General features: G+C 39.6%; 2 protein-coding genes across 2 annotated transcripts in view; one reads left to right on the plus strand and one right to left on the minus strand.

Annotated features, from left to right (window-relative positions):
- The window catches only part of LOC124290803, a 36,011-nt gene extending 21,029 nt beyond the window's left edge, over positions 1-14,982 (plus strand). The window contains exons 4-6 of the mRNA XM_046727629.1: positions 1,891-2,163; positions 13,285-13,518; positions 14,786-14,982. Of these exons, the coding sequence (XP_046583585.1) occupies positions 1,891-2,163; positions 13,285-13,518; positions 14,786-14,982 (704 nt within the window). The remainder of the gene's footprint in view (positions 1-1,890; positions 2,164-13,284; positions 13,519-14,785) is intronic.
- Positions 14,983-15,984: 1,002 nt separating this feature from the next.
- LOC124290804 (vitellogenin receptor-like) lies at positions 15,985-21,496 on the minus strand. The gene is made up of 3 exons (XM_046727630.1): positions 21,252-21,496; positions 17,639-17,877; positions 15,985-16,035 (listed from the first exon to the last, which is right to left on the minus strand). Exons 1-3 carry the CDS (start codon positions 21,481-21,483, stop codon positions 15,985-15,987), a joined length of 522 nt encoding a protein of 173 aa, XP_046583586.1. The 5' UTR covers positions 21,484-21,496.
- Positions 21,497-23,553: the final 2,057 nt, after the last annotated feature.

A 23,553-nucleotide genomic window follows, 5' to 3' on the forward strand; every position in this document is an offset into this window, starting at 1 on the left:
CTGTCTTTGGATTATGTGGTAACCTCAGACAACGGCAGTTACACTCCGGCGTGCAGCTGTGAGGATTATGTGGTAACTTTAGACAACTACAGTTATAATAAAGGATAAAGGATATAAAGCGCCTAATATCCACCATAGAGATGCTCAGTGGCGCTGTGACAATATTGGTGAAGGAAATAGTTCATATAACTTTACAGAAAGGCAGCAGTGAACAGATGGGTCTTTGGCAGAGATTTAAAAGTTTCTTTCGATGAAGTGTTCCTGATTTCCTTTGGAAGACAGTTCAACAGTTTAGGGCTGGCACAGGAGAAGGCTCGGTCAGACAGTTGGTTTGGAGATCTGTGTTGGGTTAGGAGAGAGCCAGAGGAGGATCGGAGACTTTCGCTGAGGTACATACACAGAGATGAGATGTTTGAGATAGTCAGGAACGTTATCATGAGTCAGAATGAGGATTTTGAAGGTAATTCTTGCAGAGATGGGGAACCAGTGTAGAGACTGTAGTACTGGGGTGATATGGTCTAGACGATGAGTGTGGGTGATACATCTGGCAGCAGAATTTTGGATTCTTTGAAGTTTCTGGAGTGGTTTATTTGAGAGGTTGGCATATAGTGAATTACAGTAGTCGAGTTTGGAAGTGACATGAAAGTGCATCAGAAGTTTACAAGTGTCAGTATCAAGGTAGTGGCGGACTTTGCTGATGTTATGGATGTTGTAGTAGCAGGCTCTACTGATGGAGGTGATGTGTGCATCCATGGACATGTTGGAATCAAGGATAACACCAAGATTCCGGGCACTTTCTGATGGTAGTATGTCTGTGTCACCAATACGAAGTGAAGGTTACACTCCGGCGTGCAGCTGTGGGATTATGTAGTAACCTCAGACAACTACAGTTACACTCCGGCGTGGAGCTGTGGGGATTATGTGGTAACCTTAGACAACTTCAGTTACGCTCCGGTGTGGAGCTGTAGGGGATTATGTGGTAACCTTAGACAACTACAGTTACACTCCGGCGTGAAGCTCTCGGATTATGTGGTAAGCTGACAACTACAGTTAAGGATCGAGCTGTTGGGAACCTTAGACAACTACAGTTACGCTCCGGTGTGGAGCTGTGGGGATTATGTAGTAACCTCAGACGACTACAGTTACGCCCCGGTGTGGAGCTGTACGGATTATGTGGTAACCTCAGACAACTACAGTTACACTCCGGTGTGCAGCTGTGGGGATTATGTGGTAACCTTAGACAACTACAGTTACACTCCGGCGTGGAGCTGTGGGGATTATGTGGTAACCTTAGACAACTACAGTTACACTCCGGTGTGCAGCTGTGGGGATTATGTAGTAACCGCAGACAACTTCAGTTACACTCCGGTGTGCAGCTGTGGGGATTATGCGGTAACGTCGAGCTCAGACAACTACGGTTACACTCCGGCGTGGACCTGTGGGGATTATGTAGTAACCTCAGACAACTACAGTTATACTCCGGCGTGAAGCTGTAGGATTATGTGGTAACCTTAGACAACTACAGTTACACTCCGGCGTGAAGCTCTAGGATTATGTGGTAACCTTAGACAACTACAGTTACACTCCGGGTTGCAGTTCTGGGTCTATGTGGTAACCTTAGACAGCAACCGTTGCACTCAACTGTGATGCTGTTACCTATAAATATTAATTAAAGTCATCTGTTGGTTAGGTAATTCAATCACCTGTGTGCCGTTCGTCTACTTGTTTAAATATTTTATGAAAATATGATTCACTGCAACTGATACCGCGTGACTGGAAAAGGTGCGGTAGAAATGGCAACCCATGCATTCATGGTTATCACTTAGTTATTCATTCATTTGTTTTTTCATTTAAGAATGATTTGTCAAACTGTCATCTTTTTCTCTCCAGCAAATGTCAGTTTAGATGTTACACCGTTCACTGCGACACAGACATCCACTGCGAATTTGACCGACATCCTCAACACAGTTATTCTTTCCTCACTGTCACCGAATTCAACATTTGATGCTCCTAACGCCGTGGACCAAACAAACCTGGCATTGAATCTTCTCACCGGCGGCTGTAGCAGCACTAAGCTTGAGCAACGTCCTTCTATGACCGTCACTCTTGGCGACTACTACACCATCTACCAAGTAGCTGTGACACTACCGAATGATGACTTTGGTGAGGGAATGTCTTATCACATAAAACCCGTCAATCTGATGTATAAATAATATTCAAAATGTAATAGTATAAGCAGGGTGCCGTTGTACAAGGCGTCCTTAGCGCCAAGGTGACCGTAACTCCCATACCTTAACATAGACTTCAGGTAGTCCTAGTGCACTAAGGTTGCTTTGGACAACGGCACCCTGATCACCAGACGCAATCTAATCGTGATTACATACAATGTGGTTACAATGCGCTTTTAAAAATTCTGCATCTTCCTACCCAGAATTCAGTTATCTACTCAAGAACTAAAAATGGCAAAATGAATGAAATCGATAGTCTATGTCAGACCCTTTCAAACAGTGATACAACGTTATTAACACGTGGATGTTGTAATTGTCGCCAAAACGTAGCTTAGGCAAAGCACAGATCAGAAACATCCGTTAAAACACATCCACGTCAACCAGTACGTTAAGGTCCTCAGACGTGCATGGTTTTCGTTTGTTCGTTCTCTTTATCTGGGCAGTTGAGTGAAACAGAGAGGAACGGTGACATTTGTTGCTTGGATATTGTGAATCAAGTTTAGCACTAGCCAGGGGATTTCATGTATCTCCAGCATTCTTACGAGACTTTTGAGTCCTAAGACTAATAATCAACCACGAGGATAGTAGGTGGCTTTGTTACGACGTAAATTGTAATAAAAACGCAAATTGTAATACTTGCAGCAAATTGTAATAAACTTGACGTAAATTGTAATAAAAACGTAAATTGTAATAAAAATTGACGTAAATTGTAATACGCAAATTGTAATAAAAATTGACGTAAATTGTAATAATTTTCGTTGCGGTAAAATGTAATAAATATTTACGTAAATTGTAATTACAGTTTTAATTACTCGTAAACACGCAGGTGTTTGTTTTTCGTTGCATTTCATACATCAAATAAGCTTGTTAGGGCGATAACTCAAGAAAGAAATGGTGGATTTTGTTCAAATTTGGTACCAAGGTATATTGGCGAGATTCACCGACACAAGTGAAATGGAGTGACCTTGGGATAATTTTCAAGGTCACAGCAAAAATCTGAGGGTTTTGCCAATATAAAGATTGTTAGCGCGATAACCCAGGAATGAATTGACAAATCTTAGCTAAATGACGAAAATGATATTCGTCCTGATATATAATCGATATAAACTGTCCTCTGTATCATGTCTTTTCGCAAATATCTTTTGAGGTTTTGATATGTATACATATAAAGTGGGAGTGGGGTAGGGGTGTGTTTCTAACGGGTATATCTAACACACTTGCATGCATGTAGAGTCGGAGAGGTGGGTGGGTGTTCTAACGGGTAGACGAGGGACGTTCAAATAGTAGTCAGCCTCACCTAGCTGAATATGATACAAATGCAGCTGTTTTTATGTTTTATTTTTCTACATATTATCTGTCAGCCTCAAGCAAATTGGTTTTGCTATGTTGCAGCCTCACGATCCCCATTTTGTGAGACTTTGTATATTGGCTTGGTACTCCCAAAAAACGTAAAATCTGCAATAAAATGCATCACAAACTTCAGGAAACAAAATATGCTATGTTTGAGATTGGTAGAAGTCGGCTAGAATCAAACTTAGATATTAAACTGCACAAAAAAGCAATTTCAAAACTACAATCGCTTGTTCAAATGACTTCCCATTCTGTTTACTGAAAGAACTCGAGGAAGAAATGATGGATTTTGTTCAAATTTGGTACCAAGGTTTATTGACTGTAGATTGGAGATTTACCGACACCACTTGAATTTAGTGACCTAGAGGTCATTTTAAAGGTCACAGCGAAGGTGTAACAGTTTTGCACATGCCAAGCTTGGTAGCCGCGAACTCAGGAAAGTATTAATAGATTGATTAATATTGATTAATATTGATCCAATTTTATATCAAGGTGTATTGGCGGGATTCCCCCAACACCAATTGATTGGGAAACTTGTGCTCATTTTAAGTTCACAGTGAAAAGTGTTTTGCACATGTCTTACTTTTTAGTGCGAAAATACAAGACAGAATTAATATGTTTTGCTTAAAGGTAGTACCAAGATGCGTTGGGAGTATCGTCTAACGCCAGTCGAATTCAGTGACCTTCGGATTATTTTCAAGGTCACAGCGAGTATTCTTGCGATATCTCCAAACCTAATGGATGGAATTTGTTCGCATATTGTATCAAGGCATCAGATGAAAGTTTCGGTAACGTTTAGGTGTTTAGGTTTTTCAGGGTCAGACAGAGGATAATTGCGACATTCAGATATCGAGCAGCTATGTTGTAGCTATGTTTGTGACAAACGCTTTGTCATTACTAATTTTCAATTTTTTGTTAGCATATGGTTTCTATAATTTCATGTTAATTCTACCAGCTGTGAAATTATTCGTGACACGTCGTAAAAAAGCCAGAGATTATTTGTGTATGTTTCGAAAATTAAAGTTAATTGTTTTTCATTATGGAGTTATTTTCGATGTTGACACAAGGACATATTTTACGAGCAATAGCTTTCAATAATTGAATGTTATTTCTATTACATTTTGAAGTTCTTCATAGCATATCCCAAAATAACAGGATATTGTTTGTTTACGCTTTGAAATGTACGTTTCTCCTTCTTCATTTTCGTATTATTTTCAATGTTGACGCAAGGATATATTTGAAGTCAATCTTATGTTTTGATCATATGTGATTCATTATGATTTATGTTTCGGTCATACATTCATATATTGCGTTGTCATAGTTTAACCTGGTTCGTATTATTTTCTTCATCATATTACTACATATTATTGTATTTTTATGAGAGGGAATTTTAAGTTACATTTGCTAAGGATATCATAAATCGCTAGCGCCTGGTTATTCTTTGCCACATAGCAGTCAATCTGTCTACTCATTTGTTGTATTTGATTGATGCATTTTAAATAAAATGTAGAAATGATACTGAATTGCATCATTTGCTTCAAGGAATCGATCAGATGTGCTCGTTATCAAAGTAAAGTCAAAACTTCTTTCTGTAAGGTATACAGTGGAAGTTGACAACTTAATTGTTATGGGTAGACCAATAAATCATTTATTTAGTTTCACCGCTCAAAATACAACAAAGAATTCAACGGATGGCATTAACCTCAAAGAATGATAATAACAATGCTTATAACATACGAGGGCAAACATATCGGGGATAATTTGTTTTCATGCGATATGCACCGAGTAAAATATCACTTTGTCATGGTGTCATGACATCAGGAACAATGTTATGACGTCACGTTGCTTCTAAGAAGCCGCCTTCTAAATACAACGATGACGGGGAGCCTGCCTTTGTTGGAAAGTAGATTATCGCGTAATTTCCGCAATTAAAGACTTAATAAGTCTTAAAGACGGTAATAAATAGAAAATTATATTCGTGACCATAATATGCTAGGTTAACGACCTAAATATCGGCATATCCCTTCTCTGGTTCCGAAAATACCAAGATTTAGGCAGTTGTGTTGTAAACTGATATTTATCTTCTATAAAGTCGGCTATATTCAAACCATGAGAAATGTCGTCAAATAATGTCTGATGACAGTTACCAACGTCCCAATAGTGTCCATATATTTTAGAAATCTATAACAATATAAAAGCACAACCTCACTACTTTTTTTGATAAATGACAAAGGATTAATCATCCATTTTGAAAGGTTTTCAGGCTTGAAGGACGAAGCTCATTAAAATCTATTGCCAGATCCCTTTTAGAGACTGATAAAAGGTTCGAAAATGTGGGTCATAAATGCATGAAAGTTTTTATTGTTGTTCATACCCGTTAGGCCTCCCGCCTCTACATGTATTTGAGATATAACCGTTAGAACCACCACCACCCCCTCTATGTCTTAAAGTATGCTAGATATAACCGTTAGAACACACCACACCACTTTTCTGCCCATTTATTCAATTGGGCTAAATCATAGTTGAGAGTTGCTTCTATGGATTTTACATATTTTCCCGCAACATCGATTGATGTGTCATCGGGCAACATTATTGTGATATTTTGTAAATTTCCAGGTAAATCATTGATATATACAAGGAACACAAATTAACCAAGGGCAGATCCTTGAGGAACCCCTGCAGTAACATTTAGTTTTTCATAATGTTCCATTAACAGAGACACACTGTCGTCTATCAGGGCCCGGTTGTTCAAAACTCGGTTATCTTTTAACCAGCCGTTAAGTACATTTAACCGACTGTTACCTAATAACAGAGGGTTATCTTGTTGTTCAAAACTCTGTTAACTTTTAACAGGCTGTTAACGTGACGTTAAGTTAACACACCTAAGGACCGCCGCGAACATTTTAACAACGAACGTTCTGTTCCTGCTGCTACTGTAACTTAACTACTCACTGCTCATGCACAGATAAATTACAGTCATTAAAACTATGCTCCATTAATCGGACAATACCAAAGATGTAAAAACCCGTGAATTTCCGGGTTAGAATATGGATCTTCAGTAACCCATGCTTGTCGTAAGAGGCGACTAACGGGATCGGGTGGTCAGACTCGCTGACTTGGTTGACATATGTCATCGGTTCTCAATTGCGCACATCGATGCTCATGTTGTTGATCACTGGATTGTCTGGTCCAGACTCGATTATTTACAGACCGTCGCCATATAGCTGGAATATTGCTGAGAGCGGCGTAAAACACACTCACTCACTCACTCAATGATGTAAATGTGTGTTACGTCAAAAATGAAAAAGACAAGCTATTGTCTGACCTTGTCATTACAGAGCTCTCTCCCTTTCCGGATACTCGATTCCTACAAATAGGACTACCCGAGTATCCGTCCCAGCCTTAGAATGCAGTGATTCATTTGTCGCCACTGAATATGAAATACAAGTGATGTAATTGGCGTTTCAATGCCGGCCTTTGCGAAACGTGATTTTGTAAACACTATCCAATAGGGCGCAAAGTGCACTTGGGCGTTCGTGTGAGTGTATTTATGAAAACATCTGAACACGATTCCAGGCTTATCGGCAACGTTGCAGAATTATAAGTGATTTTATTAAAAACTGATATCATTGTTAATTAATATGATATTTTTGAAAATCTATACTCCAAGTAATTATCCGATTTTGTTTTGATATGTCCGTCTGGCATCCCTTCCCATAGCCAACACAACACTATCTCTTGTCATATTACACGATAATATTTGGAATTTTTAACTTATTTTATAACAATATCTGAATGCTAATGTTATACACTGATAGGTTCATATAAGGAATACTATGGCACAATTGTATTTCTCTGCCGAATCGTTGCAGCGTTCTATAATACACTTATGAAATATAATACATGTTTTCCGTCCTTGAAGACATTGAAAAGAACTATCTATGCATTAAATGGAGGTTCACCTGATTAATGAGTATCGAGGAAATTATGTTTATCTACTACAGCGTTCTATAATACACTTATGAAATATAATATATGTTTTCCGACCGTGAAGTCATTAACAAGAATTATGCATTTTCTGCAGTCACTTGTGAATTGAACTAAATGAAGGTTCATCTGATTAATGAGTATCGAGGAAATTATGTTCATCTATAAATTAGACGCAGTTTCATGTTTTTCAAGACATCTTTCCGGAATATGCGTATGTGAAGGCGTTCAGATAATGACGATATTGCACAGTATTATTCATGAGATTCTTGTCAAAAATAAGGTCGGATAATAGATCGATTTTATTCAGCAGTGTTGGCCCTGGAGCCTATAGTACGATTAAAGTTTGATTACTTGCACGTGGTGCTAGTAACATATTAAGTTTCTATTGGTATTGAGTGCATATTTCAGATAAAAGCTATGGTATTAATTATACAACATCTATATTGTTTGATGTTAAAAGATTTGGCAATGTGTGTTCATACATTACAATTTTTGACAGACTTGGCAAATAATTAATAAATGATATTGATAGCATCTTCACGACTCGGCCATAGAGTCATGACAATTTAAGGAGTGAAAAGTTAGCGATAGGTCTTGTGGGAATTCAAAGATTCATTAAGACTGTAGCCGTCTAAGCGTAACTCTGTGTGTAATATTTATACATTTTCTATCCACGGACAACATGCTTCTAATATTATATATTATTTTCATGGATTCATCATATTTTATTCATCATATTTTATCTATAGCTGTGGTATAGTTGTTCATTAAAATGTGGGGCGGTGGGGTAGCCTAATGGTTAAAGCGTTGGCTCGTCACGCCGAAGACCCGGGTTCGAATCCCCACATGGGCACAATGTGTGAAGCGAATTTCTGGTGTCCCCCCGCCGTGATGTTGCTGGAATATTGCTAAAAGCGGCGTAAAACCAAACTCAGTCAGTCAGTCAGTCAGTCATTAAAATGTCTTTTCTGTTGCTGGAATTGAAGTAAGTCCCACACAGAGCTGGGATCATATGTCTTTGAAATATAAATTATGCAAACGGCTGGAACCTTGTGTTCCAATACAAAACGTTCTTAACGCTACGACATTCGCATGCCTATGATAAACTATAGAGTTGGCCTCAACCATTGACTGGATTACATTCTGCACCTTTTTCCTTGGGGTGCAGGCGACATTTTGCGTTTCCATTTTTGGTAAACCGGAAGTAAACAGAAAACGGAACTATGGGATATATGGAAGCTAACCAGTGACGATAACCACACTGTTAAACTTTGACGGCGACGTTAGCTAACGGCATGACTAACCATGTTTTGAACAACGCATATTTAACGTTCGGTTACCTAACGGCCGGTTAAGGATTTAACCGGCCGTTAGGAGTTAACCGGCGGTTAAGATAACCGAGTATTGAACAACCGGGCCCAGATAGATAGTTAGTTAACCAACTAAGTACGTTTCCACGAACACCATCATTTTCTAATTTGTGCAATAAACCTTTATGCCATGCCCTGTAAAAAAGCTTTTGAAATATCACAAAACAGCATACAGTAAAGGTGGTGATAATCTAGGACTGAGCATATATTATGATAAATGTCTATGTTGAGATGTAGTAGAATGACTAGCAGTAAAACCTGACTGGAATTTACTTCAAATAGGATGTTCATGGAAATGGTCGTGCACATGCTTTACCATTATTCTTTCAAGGATTTTCCAAAGGATAGGTATTAAACTAATAGGTCTGTAATTAGTTGGGAGGGATGCATTTTCTTCTTTCAAAATAGGAGTAACATTACCCGTTTTCCACAATGTAGGAAATACAGTCACTCAGTGATATATTATACAACAAACAAAGAGGTTCAGCTATAGATGTAAAAATTCTATTTAACACTCAATGCCATCAGGTCCACTAGATTTGTTTGCTGGTAAGGTCTTATCAGATACCTCCTTTTCGGTTACAATGACATTTGTTATACTGTTAACACAGCGATGGCTAACAGGTGACAAAGTCTTGCCGCCATCAGTAACATTTGAAACAGATACAAAATATTCATTTAATGTTTGAGCTTTATCCAAATCTGTAAAAACTGAAGGTATCCCAGAATCATCAGTGACAAGAAGGGGAGTGGGCCCCGATGAAGTAGTAACCACCTGATTGAGTAGACTGAGGTGATAAATAGTTATCAAAAATAGATTTAATGTTTCCCTTCGCTATTCTTTTTAGATTATTTACTTTATTCCTTTGCTTTTTATATTTAAATAGCTCAGAAGTATTCAGAGATCGAAATGCTTTTTTTCCTTAGACGTTCTCATTTCTTTTAAGTATGTTACGAGGGGCGTTGAAAATGTAGTCAAACTAACTATATTCTCGATGTCCAATGTTTGAAAAAAGCTTCCATTTTATTATGAAGGAGTCATTAGCAAAGTCATATCCAAAATTTCATGTGGGTAATGTGGTTAACGAGATATTAGTCATCACAACATTGGGGTATTATGTTTCTTGCAAATTTGTAGAAAATGGAAAATAGTCCGCTTATATGGCGCTCACATCCAGGCACATTGCCTGCTCACGGCGCTACGTACATTACTATCCCCGATCATAGGACACTATCGTAGTTTCCGATACTTTTTCAACTCCCCTGGGGACTGTACAGCCATGCTGCCTGTTAGGCGCAATGAACTAAACACTCACATAGCCAGCAAATACTCACGGGTACCCATTTTACAGCTGGGTGAACTGAGACAGTGTAGATCTAAGTATCTTGTCCAAGGATACTACGCAATGTGCCCATCTCGGGAACCGAACCTCGGTGCCTCCTCGAAACAGGGCCTTCAGCGTGATAGGCAGACGCCTTACAACTGCACTATTGCGCTATCTTTTGGATAATGGTATACCTCAGATAGTATCATATAAACTGTGTTCAGCATAGTATTGGATGACTTCCCGTCATCATCAACATTCAAAGATTTGGATTGCTTGATTTACATTTAGACGGGGACTGGTTTTTAGGACACCCTCATTTTAAATTTTCAAAAACATTGTGTCCAGATAAACAACATATTGAGAGCTGACACTTGTGTGACCATTCAGTATTTAGTTTGAACCCTTGACACCATGTATGAATAAGTGAAAACTTTAGCATGAGTTATATCCTTATGATGACGTCAACTGAAAGGGGGTGGGTAGTGTCTCCAAAACAAGCCCTTTCAGTAAACATGAAGGGGGAGTCACTTGAACAAGCGATTATAGTTTAAAATTGCTTTTTTGTGCAGTTTATTATCTAAGTTTGACTTTTACCAATATACAACATGTTTTTTGCATATTTTGTTTTAATTGGTGTAGGGGGATTCCCGCCAACACCTTGATATAAAATTGGATCAAAATCTATTAATGCTTTCCTAATTTCGCGGCTACCAAGCTTGGCATGTGCAAAACTGTTACACCTTCGCTGTGACCTTTAAAATGACCTCAAGGTCACTAAATTCAAGTGGTGTCGGTAAATCTCGTCAATAAACCTTGGTACCAAATTTGAACAAAATCCATCATTTCTTCCTCGAGTTCTTTCAGTGAACAGAAGGGGGGAGTCATTTGAACAAGCGATTGTAGTTTCAAATTGCCTTTTGTGCAGTTTAATATCTAAGTTTCATTCTAGCCGACCTCTACCAATCTTAAACATACAAAAATGTTTCTTGCATATTTTGTTTCCTGAAGTTTAATTTGAGATGCATTTCATTGCTAGTCAGCTAGGCTATTCCATTTGTCCGAACCACAACATACGGAGACAGATCATTTAGCAGACCGGGTGCTGTACTCTGGAATTGATTACCTGAAAATGTCAGAAAATCGGAAAATATCAACAGTTTCCGACCTTGTCGCAAAACCATCCTCTTCAAACGGGTATCCGACTAAGCGCACATGAGCAGGACTCTGGATATGTAGCGCTATACAGATGTTTAATCAGATTTTTGCTGTGACCTTGAAAATTATCTCAAGGTCACTCTTTTTCACTTGTGTCGGTGAATCTCGCCAATATACATTGTACCTTGGTACCAAATTTGAACCATATCCATCATTTCTTTCTTGAGTTATCGCCCTAACAAGCTTATTTGATGTATGAAATGCAACGAAAAACAAACACCTGCGTATTTACGAGTGATTAAAATTGTTATTACAATTTACGTTAATATTTATTACATTTTACCGCAACGAAAATTATTGCAATTTACGTCAATTTTTATTACAATTTGCGTATTACAATTTACGTCAATTTTTATTACAATTTACGTTTTTATTACAATTTACGTCAAGTTTATTACAATTCGCTGCAAGTATTACAATTTGCGTTTTTATTACAATTTAAGTCGTAACAGGCTTTCCCTCATTCTGCAGAGCTCGTGTGATCACCATGTGTGATCCCACAGTGACTGAATGAGTGTGGTTTTATGCTACTTTTAGCAGTATTCCATTAAGATCACAGTAGCGAGTGGGACATGCGTGCAGTCCTCTGTTTTCCGTTGGTTCCTTCAATGAAACTACACACTTTAATGTGCGTTTTGTACATCTTCTCCTTCATGCTTCTGGAAATGTGTAAATCTGGACATGTCAAGTAACGTATGGTTGCAATCCCAAGTTCTGTTCTCGTCATCTGGCGCAATAGACCTGAGTAGGTAGAGTTGAACGCCGCTTCTGCAATATTTCAGATATATCACGCCACGAATTTCTGCAAATTATCATACAAATGTGGTAACTGTCCTTTCACCAATCAGTCAAGACGGATTTGCATTTGATCATTGACCAATGACTCATTCCAGACTAACAGTATACAGAACACTAATCCATACCATACTGTCTGCAGGGATCCTTAAGGAAATATAAACCTTTAGGTCCCCTGTGCCCTCTTTTGCACCTCATGGTAAAGGGGCATGCCATGATTTGGTTGGTCTGGTTTTTAACGCCACACTCAGCAATATTCCAGCTATATGGAGGCGGTCTGTGAAGAATTGAGTCTGGGACAGACAATCCAGTGATCAACAGCATGAGCACCGATCTACGCAATTGGAATACGATGACACGTGTTAACCAAGTCATCGAGTCTGACCACCCAATCCCATTAGTCGCTTTTTTACGACATGCATTGGTTGCAAAAGACGATTTTTAACCCGCATCTTAAGGGAAGGATGATGCAGATGTCCTGTGACTACCATGTTGATGGAATTCATGATCACGGGATGACAAGAACATCTTTTGAGCATTTATAGTGGTTCTAACATGTGTTACAACATAATATGTTTTACTTACATTTTGGGGGCAATGTCTTGGCAGATACCGATACCATTGGTTTATTGCGATGTTCCTGTGTGCCTTTACATATGTCATAATACATATACATTTAATTTATGAATTCCTTACATTCTGTTCGTCCATGCTTCCATTCAATATTTATATTTGATACACGTATTTGTTATTAGGGTAAACCTGTAAGATGAGACTCCCTGAAATAATGTTTTGGTTTAGATAACATTGAGACTCTTGAATCGAATGCTGGAGCTGATATGTAAATAATGGACATGATGTGAATGTTTGAGAACGTATGCCATCTAGTTATATAAGGATTGTGACAAAGAATATTCTTTCCTACTGTTCTAGAAAATTCACCTTTTGTAAGAATGAGAATAAAGTGTGACCAATAAAACAAATTCTTCTATTTTGATTCGATTCCAGCTTTCTCCATCCCAAATCTGATCGTGAGGTCTGCCAGTAGTCACTCTCACTTGGGGTCCCTCTGTATGAAACACAAAGATACTATACCCGCTGGGTCTAGGTTCGTGGCTGTCTGTTCAGGTAATAGGTATCCAGTGCCTGGAAAGATTCTACGTTTCGAGGTGGACTTTGGAAACAATCCTGGCATGTTACAGATATGTCAAATTGAGGTGTATGGCCGGCCTGTAATATCAGGTATGTAGTCTTGTATATTTCGATTAACATACCGACAGGTGTAATAGAGAATGGTCGTCTGTAAGAATGTTAAAGAAGAAGGTTTTAATGTGGGGTTTGGTTTCTATGGTGACTGCTTCAGAACGGACCCATTGTTTTTCTGTGGAAGTTTGAGTGTGTAAGTGTTTTCAGTTTTACGCCGCATTCAACAATATTCCAGCTATATGGCGGCGGGCTGAAAATAATAAAATCTGGACCAGACAATCCAGTGATCAACATCATAAGCATCCATCTACGCAATTGGGATACGATGACATGTGTCAACCGAGTCAGCGAGCCTGACCACTCATTCACGTTAATCGCCTCTTACCACAAGCATGGGTTACCGAAGATTAATTCTAACCCGGATCTTCAGTTTGAACCCAACAACAAATTGCATGTGTATAGCAACAGACACACATCATTGAGAGCGAACATTTAGTTTATTATTGGTCAACCTGAGGACAAGCTATCTATCAGTTGTTTCTCGAGTATCAAAACTGATAATTACCATGAACAGATGGTCATTAGAAACGCGAATAATGCTGACATGTTGACCAACTGGACGTATCGAGTGTTTCATTTGTAAAGGGTTTTGTATTTTACCGTTTCTTTTGTTATACTCTCCCACAAAAGATAAGCATTGTGTATTTTCAGGGATTTAATCTGCTGGCTTTAAAGTGAGATAACTCATGTAATTCAGTTGCAGCCACATGTTACAGTATAAAAGATCAAATGTTTGTTAACAGTTATAGCTTAGAAAAAGTTCAATAAATGAAGGCGTCCGTTCCCAGTTGGGCGTTGTCTCCAATATCTGATGTAATCACCATGGACCCTCAAAAACTGCTCTGTTCCGTCTCGGCTCGGAATGAACTGAATAAGTGTTTGAATTCCACCTTATTGAATTCCTCCCCATTTCTTCTTTGGAAGAGTATATTTTATTGTATGATCGTATAATTTAAATCGTGTCTGATATTCTTGTTGACCCTACCCGTGAAGGTCCGGGTTAGAATTGGCCTTCAGTAACCCATGCTTGTCGCAAGAGGCGACTAACGGGATCGGGTGGTCAGGCTCGCTGGCTTGGTTGACACGTCATCGGTTCCCCATTGCGCAGATCGATGCTCATTCGGTTGACCACTGGATTGTCTGGTCCAGACTCGATTATTTACAGACCGCCGCCATATAGCTGGAATACTGCTGAGTGCGGCGTAAAACTAAACTTATTCACTCTTATTGACCCTTTTTGCAGTCGATTGCGGTCAGCCTCCTGCAGTGCCATTCGCAGTGATAACAACCCCGCCGTCATCAACGTTCTACAAGCTCGCCGACGAGGCCGTGACATACGAATGCATCGAAGGATACACGATGAAATCTGGCAAGGGAACGGGTTACTGTAATTCCCGTGGTAACTGGGTTGTCAGCATTACATGCACAGGTCAGCGTTGACAAGTTGTCAAAAAATGAAAGCAGTTGTCATTTGACGTTTAAGATCAAAGCAATTTGTGAAATGTTGACTTCATGATTGATATTAACATTCGTGTACAAACTTGGGATAGCATTTGTGTACAAACTGGCAATAACTCCATTGACTCTGAAAATACCCGTGAAGATCATGGTTAGAATGGGTCTTCAGCAACCCATGCTTGTCGTAAGGGGCGACTAACGGATCGGGTGGTCAGGCCCGCTGACTTGGTTGACACATGTAATCGCATCCCAGTTGCGTAGATCGATTCTCATGCTGTTGATCACTGGATTGTTTGGTCTAGGCTTGATTATATACAGACCGCCGCCATATAGCTAGAATATTGCTGAGTGCGGCGTTAAACAACAAACCAACCAACCAACGACTCTGAATATACTCTCCTACTTCTACTGGTACAATGAAGAGCGCCTTATGCCTCTTGCTCAAAAGTTGTATGATAAAGGCTATCATAAAGTTTTCAAAACGTGTGTAGTAACCGTGAGAAGGAAATGTCTACACAGTGCCATTTAGAAAGTGGTCAAATGTAACATATGTTATTTTGGGATTACACTTTCTTAGTAAAGTACAGATTTTAAGTACTTTTGTTGGGTTGAGTCCCATCTAGGATGCGAACCCACACCCTCAGTGTCAGGCACCTAATCGCCAGCACACAAAGTCAGCCGCCTAACCCGCTCAGCCACCGCGACTTCCACAAAAATGGAAGTCTGACAACTGGTAGTCTAGACTGCCGACTTTCTGTACCCCTCTGATAAGTGTTAGTTTCGGACCCTCACTCTATCTCTTCCTCAGTTGCATATCTTTCCGAAAATCCTGTGTGTATATTGTTTCATACTGTTTATGATGAAATATCTGACATACCTTTAGAAAAACGGAGGCCAATCAAACAAACAAGTGAATCTTTTCCCCAAAATGAAATTAATTTATTAAATTACATTATTTCTATGAAACCTTCTGCGGACTGTTCATTACATGAAGTTAACTGCTGTGCCTATGCTGCCGTTCGAACCTTGGAGGAACTTCAAAGAAAAAATCATCTAATACTAAGAACAATACACCAAAGAAAAAACGGTTTCTTGTAAAACTGACGGGAACTAGAAAATACATTTCTTGGATAGAGCTGTGCCTGAAGTTAAGATCATGACGGAATCCCATGTCTAAACGACAAAAGTCAATTTGGAGAAAATTAAAATTACAGTATAAGACAACGAAAGAAAAGATGCTTCTTCAAATTGTCGATTCCCTAAAGGCAAAAATAAAAGTTTGGCCTGAATGAAAGAGAAAATGGGAAGAGAAAATTAAATTCTTCAAACAAAATAAACTTTTTAGAAATAATGAAAAACACTTCTGCAGGCAACTTAAAACAAATGGTGATGGTGGGCATGATAAACGGCCTCCCATGGCTGCCAATGCAAGGTTCTGGAACAGTTGTGGTCTGTACCCGGCGACTGTAACCTTGAGGCACCATGGGTCCGTGATTATGACCATGCAATGCATAAGAAAGTAATGAACTAGGTCGTTTGTCTATAACATCTCACCAGATTGCCTGAAAAGTGTTATAAAAAGGTCCAAGTCTAATACAGCTCCAGGGCCTGATGGCATTCGAAACCGGTACTGGAAACTATTCCCATGTGTCAAAACACCATTACTTCACTGTTTCAATTCTCTCGTGGACACAGATGATGTTCCTCCATGGTTCTGCAAAGGTCGCACAATACTCCTTCCCAAAAAGGAGACTTGACTGATCCCAAAAACTTCCGCCCAATCACATGTTTGAATACACAATACAAATTATTCACAGGGTGTTTGACAAACCTCGTGTTGTCATACTGCTCTGCTAATGATATCATTTACAGAGAGCAGAAGGGAGCAAGAACATGTACAGAAAATGATTTTGGAAGAGGCTAAAACATATCACCGCAACCTCTCCATGTGCTAGATTGACTACAAAAAAACATATAACTCTGTTCCTCCGATTCTGAAGTCTCTTCTCCTTGTCAAAGGAGATACCAATTTGACTGCTTACGTGGTCAATCCGAAAGATACGGGTTACAAAACGGTCTTCAGTAATCCATGCGTGACCAGATTCTCTGACTTGGCTGACGCATGTGTTGACAAAATTGCGTAGAGAGATGCTCATGATGTTGATTTCTGGATTGTCTGGTCCAGACTCGATTATTTACAGACCGACACCATATAGCTGGAATATTGCTGAGTGCGGCGTCAAACAACAAACGCGCTCAAACGGACATTTAAAGGACAACCGAAATGTCATTTTCTCCAGTGGTGACGACAGATGTAGAATTCTGACCGCTATGACTCATTGAATAAGTGAGTGAGTGAGCTTAGTTTTACGCCGCACTCAGCGATATCCCAGCTAAATGGCGGCGGTCTGTAAATAATCGAGTCTAGACCACACAAGCCAGTGATCAACAGCATGAGCATCGATCTACGCAACTGGAATACGATGACATGTATCCAACCAAATCAGCGAGCCTGACCACCCGATCCCGTTAATCGCCTCTTACAAGCATGGGTTACTGAAGACCAATTTTAACCCGGATCTTCACGGGTCTCAACCGCTATGACCAATGGGATGGAGATTTGATTCTGCCAGCTTACCTTAAGTACTGTTCCACGAGATGCCTCTTGCAGCAGCAACAACAGATGACGTACGGTAATAACGATAGCACAGAATATGATGAAGACAACGATGCCGATGACCATCCAGACCCACCAATTTGTATCCATGTAGCAGTCGTCGCTGTCGTCGCCGCAGTTGTCATATGAGTCACAGTACAGACTTTGGTCGATGCACCGGCCGTTGTCGCAGGAAAATTCGTCGCTGTTACACTTCGTATCTTTAACAAATGCACAATATTTCACTGCCTGTTTTATGTTGGAGGAAACCCGAAATAATCATGACACCCCACAAGTCAGGAAAATCTCAGGAACCTGAAATTCAAACCCATGATAGTTTGGTTGATAGCTAAATATAAACTTTAAGAATAAATACATCATCCTCGATAATCTCCAGGGTATACGTTACGATCACTCTCCACTATACCCTGGATGCATCCACGGCTTGGGGCGATGATTTTATTACCTCCCTTGGCTGGCTCCGCATTCTCACAGTAGCCAATCAGCTAAGCCGCCGTTACAACCGAGCTTGCCAGTGTCAACACAGATAGCGGTCGCAGTCGCAAAGGTTTGTTCGCAGTGCCACTCAGATTTTGGGGAAATAATAAAGACAAATTCACAGATCTGAAACTTTAAAAAGAATATATGAAAGAACTCCTTCTACTTTTTTCAGAGTACCTCTGCATCAATTGTGTTGCCAAGTTTAAACGGTTAGATAATTTAAGACGCGATAGTGAGTAGTGATTGGTACGCTCAACTTCCCAGCGTAGGCACCTGACTGGATAAAAAGCCAGCCAAGGGAGGTAATAAAATCATCGCCCCAAGCCGTGGATGCATCCAGGGTATAGTGGAGAGTGATCGTAACGTATATCCTGGAGATTATCGAGGATGGTATACTTACAGGGAGTTGAGAGATTGATAATACGTTGTGCCGCTGAGATTGACATCCTACGATCGAGGGAAAAACAAGCGCTTCAGGAGCAGCCGAGCTGGAACTCGGCGCTATAAAAAGAGATTATTATACTAAAAAATAATAAAACAGACAAACAACTTAAATCATTTTGCCAGCATAAAATGACACCTGTGTCTTTGCCTCAAATTCGCAAGTTGAAAGCTTCGGTCACAAGGATGGCGAAGCTGTCATCCCTCCTTTGTAGGAGCCGCTTTCAAAACTTCAGAAAAGCGTTTCTCCTGGGCTTGCTGAGTTAGGCTAGATGGTATGGTCTCCCCAATAATATCTGGTAAACTCCAAGACTGAAAAAGAAAAAACGTTTCTCTTTGTCGTAGATGTACCAACTCTCCTGAAACAGCATAGATATTGGTTTGGTTTCTGGGGGTTTTGTGCCGCAGGATTGTAAAATTCCCAGGCGTAGACAATACTTCAGGCGAATATCTCCTAAAATAGCAACTCAAGGACCTGAACGTCACATGATTTTCTCTGATCATATTCGTTTGATGATGAGGAAAACGGAAGCACGCAACATATATTTACACAGCGGTGAAGGGAATTTTATGATACACAGATATACAGGATATGGACATTTCGCCTAGCCCCTCCAACACAATACAACAAATAACATAACACACATTGATGCTTATGTTGTGCACCACCGCGTCTGCACAGACTGGGTACTGGATGCAGGTCGGTGTCCACGTGAAGATCGCAGATTCTTGGCAGATTTCTTTGATAGCCTTGTTCTCTGCTCGCGTAATACGCCTGTCATCATCAGAGTTCTCCAGCCAAATCACGTGACACGTAGCGACGTACCGTCTCCCAACCAGCTTCGGAAGAATCAGCTGTTCGTATCAACTTATTACGATTCTCTCTATCCTGGATACCTCGCTATGCACAGCTTCTTTAATGTAGTCTAACCTCTCATCACTCTAGGGACCAAATTCAATCTAACGAAAGGCCTCAAGTGTCTCTGTGTTAAAATTGTACTGGATTCTATTACCTTCTAGGCCATGTAAAGTCTTAATCGGCCTTCAATTTCTGAATTTCGTTTGTGGTTTTCGCAAACTCTTCTCTCACACCCTCGAGACTAGCCTCTATTCTAGATTGGATGTTGCGTTCCAAATCCACCTGAGAAGAGTCCATACTCATTTAAAATGGCGTCGAGTTTGTCGTTAATGGATTGCTAGATTCAGAAGTATCCATGACGCAATGTATACTTGGTGCACAACAAGCGAGAATGACAATTCAAATATCATACGCCTTATATACTCTCATTAGGCGCCACCTACAACTGAACTACACCCCTTTGATGTATTTCTACGCTAGAGAAAGTAATTTCTATCTCATTCGTCCCTCAAACGATAAAAATATCATATCCAGCCCATATCCAGTATATGTCATTCACGTGAAGACGAAACGAATTGGCCCGTGAAGATCCGGGGTAGAAAAGGTGTTCATCAACCCACGCTTGCTACAAAGGCGACTATGCTTGTCGTAAGAGGAGACTAACGGATCGGGTGGTCAGGCTCGCTGACTTGGTTGACACATGTCATCGGTTCCCAATTGCGCAGATCGATGCCTCATGCTGTTGATCACTGGCTTGTCTGGTCCAGACTCGATTATTTACAGGCCGCCGCCATATAGTTGGAATATTGCTGAGTGCGACGTAAACCTAAACTCACTCACTCACGAAACGAACTGACTCCCCAAACGTCGTGTCTAATATATTTAGTTGATATCCAAAAACTCTTGACTCCATGTTTTTCACTCTTTTAGTGCCCCTTCAAAGATTGACAGTTTGTAAAAGCACACACCGAAGAAGAAGTATAGAATTGACTCCCAAACGTCGTGTCTAATACATTTAGTTGATATCCAAGAACCCTTTGACTAACGTTTTTCACTTCTTAATGCCCGTCACAGAACTTATGATTTAATTTTGCTCACCTGACTGACATTGAATAAATTAATGATACAGACTGGATACGGACATATACTGTCCATATCTACCATTAACCTGGAGAAGTAAATAATTGACTCCCAAACGTCGTGTCTAATACATTTAGTTGATATCCAAAAACCCTTTGACTAACGTTTTTCACTTCTTAATGCCGTCACAGAACCTATGATTTACTGTTGCTCACCTGACTGGCTTGAATACATTTATGATACAGACTGGATACGGACATATACTGTCCATATCTATCATTAACCTGGAGAAGAAAATAAATTTCCCCCAGACGTCGTGAATAATAAATTTAGTTGATATCCAAAAATCATTTGACTCACGTTTTTCACTTCTTCAAAGAACGTTACTATTTGCAAGGCACTCACTGAAGAAGTACAGAATTGACTCCCAAACGTTCTGTCTAATAGATTCAGTTGATATCCAAAAACCCTTTGACTAACGCTTTGCACTTCTTAATGCCCTTCACAGAACCTATGATTTACTGTTGCTCACCTGACTGACATTGAATAAATTTATGATACAGACTGGATATGGACATATACTGTCCATATCTACCATTAACCTGGAGAAGTAATGACCCCCAGACGTCGTGAATAATAAATTTATTTGATATCCAAAAATCATTTGACTCATGTTTGCCCTTCAAAGAACTATACTATTTGCAAGGCACTAACCTGATGAAGAGGAAGACGATCCATCGCGTATCTCCAAGTAGTCATCACAAGTGAAAATCTTAGCAATATCCATATCGAGGAACTTGAACGACAAGCGTTGGCCAGATCTGGTCTTGATACGCATTTTACAGTCCATGTTGCTTCTGTACTTGCTGGAGTAGGTCAGGCGCAGCTTCATTGAATCCAAGTTTGAGTCGTCCATGTCCACGGTATTACCACAGTAACTGTCCATAGTGTCTGTGTTAAATACATGAAGATATCACTACAGCATTTAAGGTAAAGACCTTTCTGTGTCGGTGTTTCAAGGGATATGGCGAAACAAAGATATGGACCGACGATCAAAGGACGATTTAAGGTAAAGAGACGATGCTATGGCGGCGTTTCAAGGGATGTGGCGAAAAGGGTTATTTCTTAAATTGTGTATTCGTTTCTTGTTTAAAATCCGCACTCAGCAAGGTACCAGCTATATGGCGGTGGTCTGTAAGTAACCGCGTCTGGACCAGACAATCTAGTGATCAACCGAAAAGAAAATGTATGGACAGATGATCAACCGAATGACAAACGGTGTGACATGACCGTCCGTTAGTGAGTGAGTGACTAAGTATGTTTCTAGAAGCGTTTAACAACATTGTATAATTATCGCGCGGGACACCTGAAATGGTACTTTCTACATAGTAGCCACGTCGGGAATTACACCTGGACCTTCGGCGTGACGAGCGAACGCTGTCACCACAAAGGCTAACCTTCCGTCCCACCTCAGCTGGGACCACATGGGTACAATGTGTGAAGCCCATTCCTTGTGTCCCCGTCGTAATATTGCTGGAATGTTGCTAACAAGTGGCAGCGCAAAACCATACTCAGTCAGAAACTCAGTATGCTCAAAGAATATATCCAAGTCCCGCACATATACTTTACACATGTCCCAATAGCGCAGATCGATGCTCATGCTGTTGATCACTGATTGCCTGGTCCAGACTCGATTATTTACAGACCGCCGCCATATAGCTTGAATATTGCTGAGTGCGGCGTAAAACTAAACTCAAAAGTGAACTCAATGACTTTGATTAATAATATGAACATTCATTCACTCAGTTCATTAGTAGTGAGTTATTCAATTTCTTACATAAACTTGCTTGCTATAAGAATGTTGGAAATGACAGTTTTCATCACCATTTCTACAACTTTAGTTATGGCAAATGTACGGTTAGACTACAAGTTTCTGCCTACTTCTCGTGGTGTAAGATACATATATGTAAATGTTATTATATGTACATTGTGAACAGGGGAATGGGAGAAAGGATCTCGTGGAGATGCATCCCATCCAGAAAAGACTGCAGATCAACAGTCTCGACAGTGGGCTGTTGTTATTTGCTTTATTTAACGTCGCACGCACAATTAAGGTATTTCGGCGACAGGGTAGTACACTTATTAAGAAATGAAGGGGAACAAAAAATAGAAATTTTGAAAGAGTGGTTGTGTACTACCCAAAAAAGAACATAAAATAAACAAACAAAATCTGAGTGTTAAGGGAAATTTGAACGGGAGGCCGAATTCAAAAAAGGTAAAGAATATGAAATAAGTAAAGAGTAACAGAGATTTGGAATTTAGTATATGCATATTTAGATGTAGTGTAGTAAGTGGTTATTGTTATTGTTATTGTATTTTCTTTAACCAACCCATGTTTAAAACATCTTTATTATGGAAATAATGATAAACATGTAAAAGGTTAAAATTTGAAAATTAAAAGAACATACATACCTATTTATAACAATTTTAAAATGGTAAAAAGTGGTATTACTGTTTTTTGTTGCTATATTGTTTGGTATAATTTTGTATGAATGAGATATTTACTGAGTGGTTTAATTAATTTGGGATTTGTCAGAATGTGCTTGAGATCAAAAAAGTGTTGGCATTGTTGAGGTACTGTTTTAAAGCATTGGTAAATGGGATTCTTTGCTTATTATATACAGTGAGCATATGTATATTCATTATTTATCATGTAGATAATAGAAATTACTGTCTAAATGAATGCACAAATAATAATGTCATTTTACAGCGTGGTCCTTGTTCAGTTATTTTCAGGTGAACATTTTAGCAGTAACCGTACCGTTGACTGCCTATTGTCTTGAACCAGTCGACGTTAACGACATACCCCTGCAAACCGATCAGTTTGTTTTTCCACCCATCCAATGGTCGGACTTACCGACCTGACCCAATTAGAACGGACAGTGATTTCCTTTAAGGTGACACGCCCGATACACGAAACGCTATTTACAACTCAACTGGCCCAAGATCAGGCAGA

Source organism: Haliotis rubra, unplaced genomic scaffold (assembly GCF_003918875.1).
Source record: "Haliotis rubra isolate DU_JTF1 unplaced genomic scaffold, ASM391887v1 Scf475, whole genome shotgun sequence".
NCBI classification, from domain to species: Eukaryota; Metazoa; Mollusca; class Gastropoda; order Lepetellida; family Haliotidae; genus Haliotis; species Haliotis rubra.

Coding starts and splice junctions, on each gene's coding strand:
- LOC124290804 (XM_046727630.1), bottom strand. CDS start 21,483: ATGGACAGTTACTGTGGTAATACCGTGGACATGGACGACTCAAACTTG. Junction 17,878..21,251: donor ATCGTCTTCCTCTTCATCAG/GTTAGTGCCTTG, acceptor CATTTGTTAAAG/ATACGAAGTGTAACAGCGAC. Junction 16,036..17,638: donor CTCGTGGAACAGTACTTAAG/GTAAGCTGGCAG, acceptor TTTTCTTTGAAG/TTCCTCCAAGGTTCGAACGG.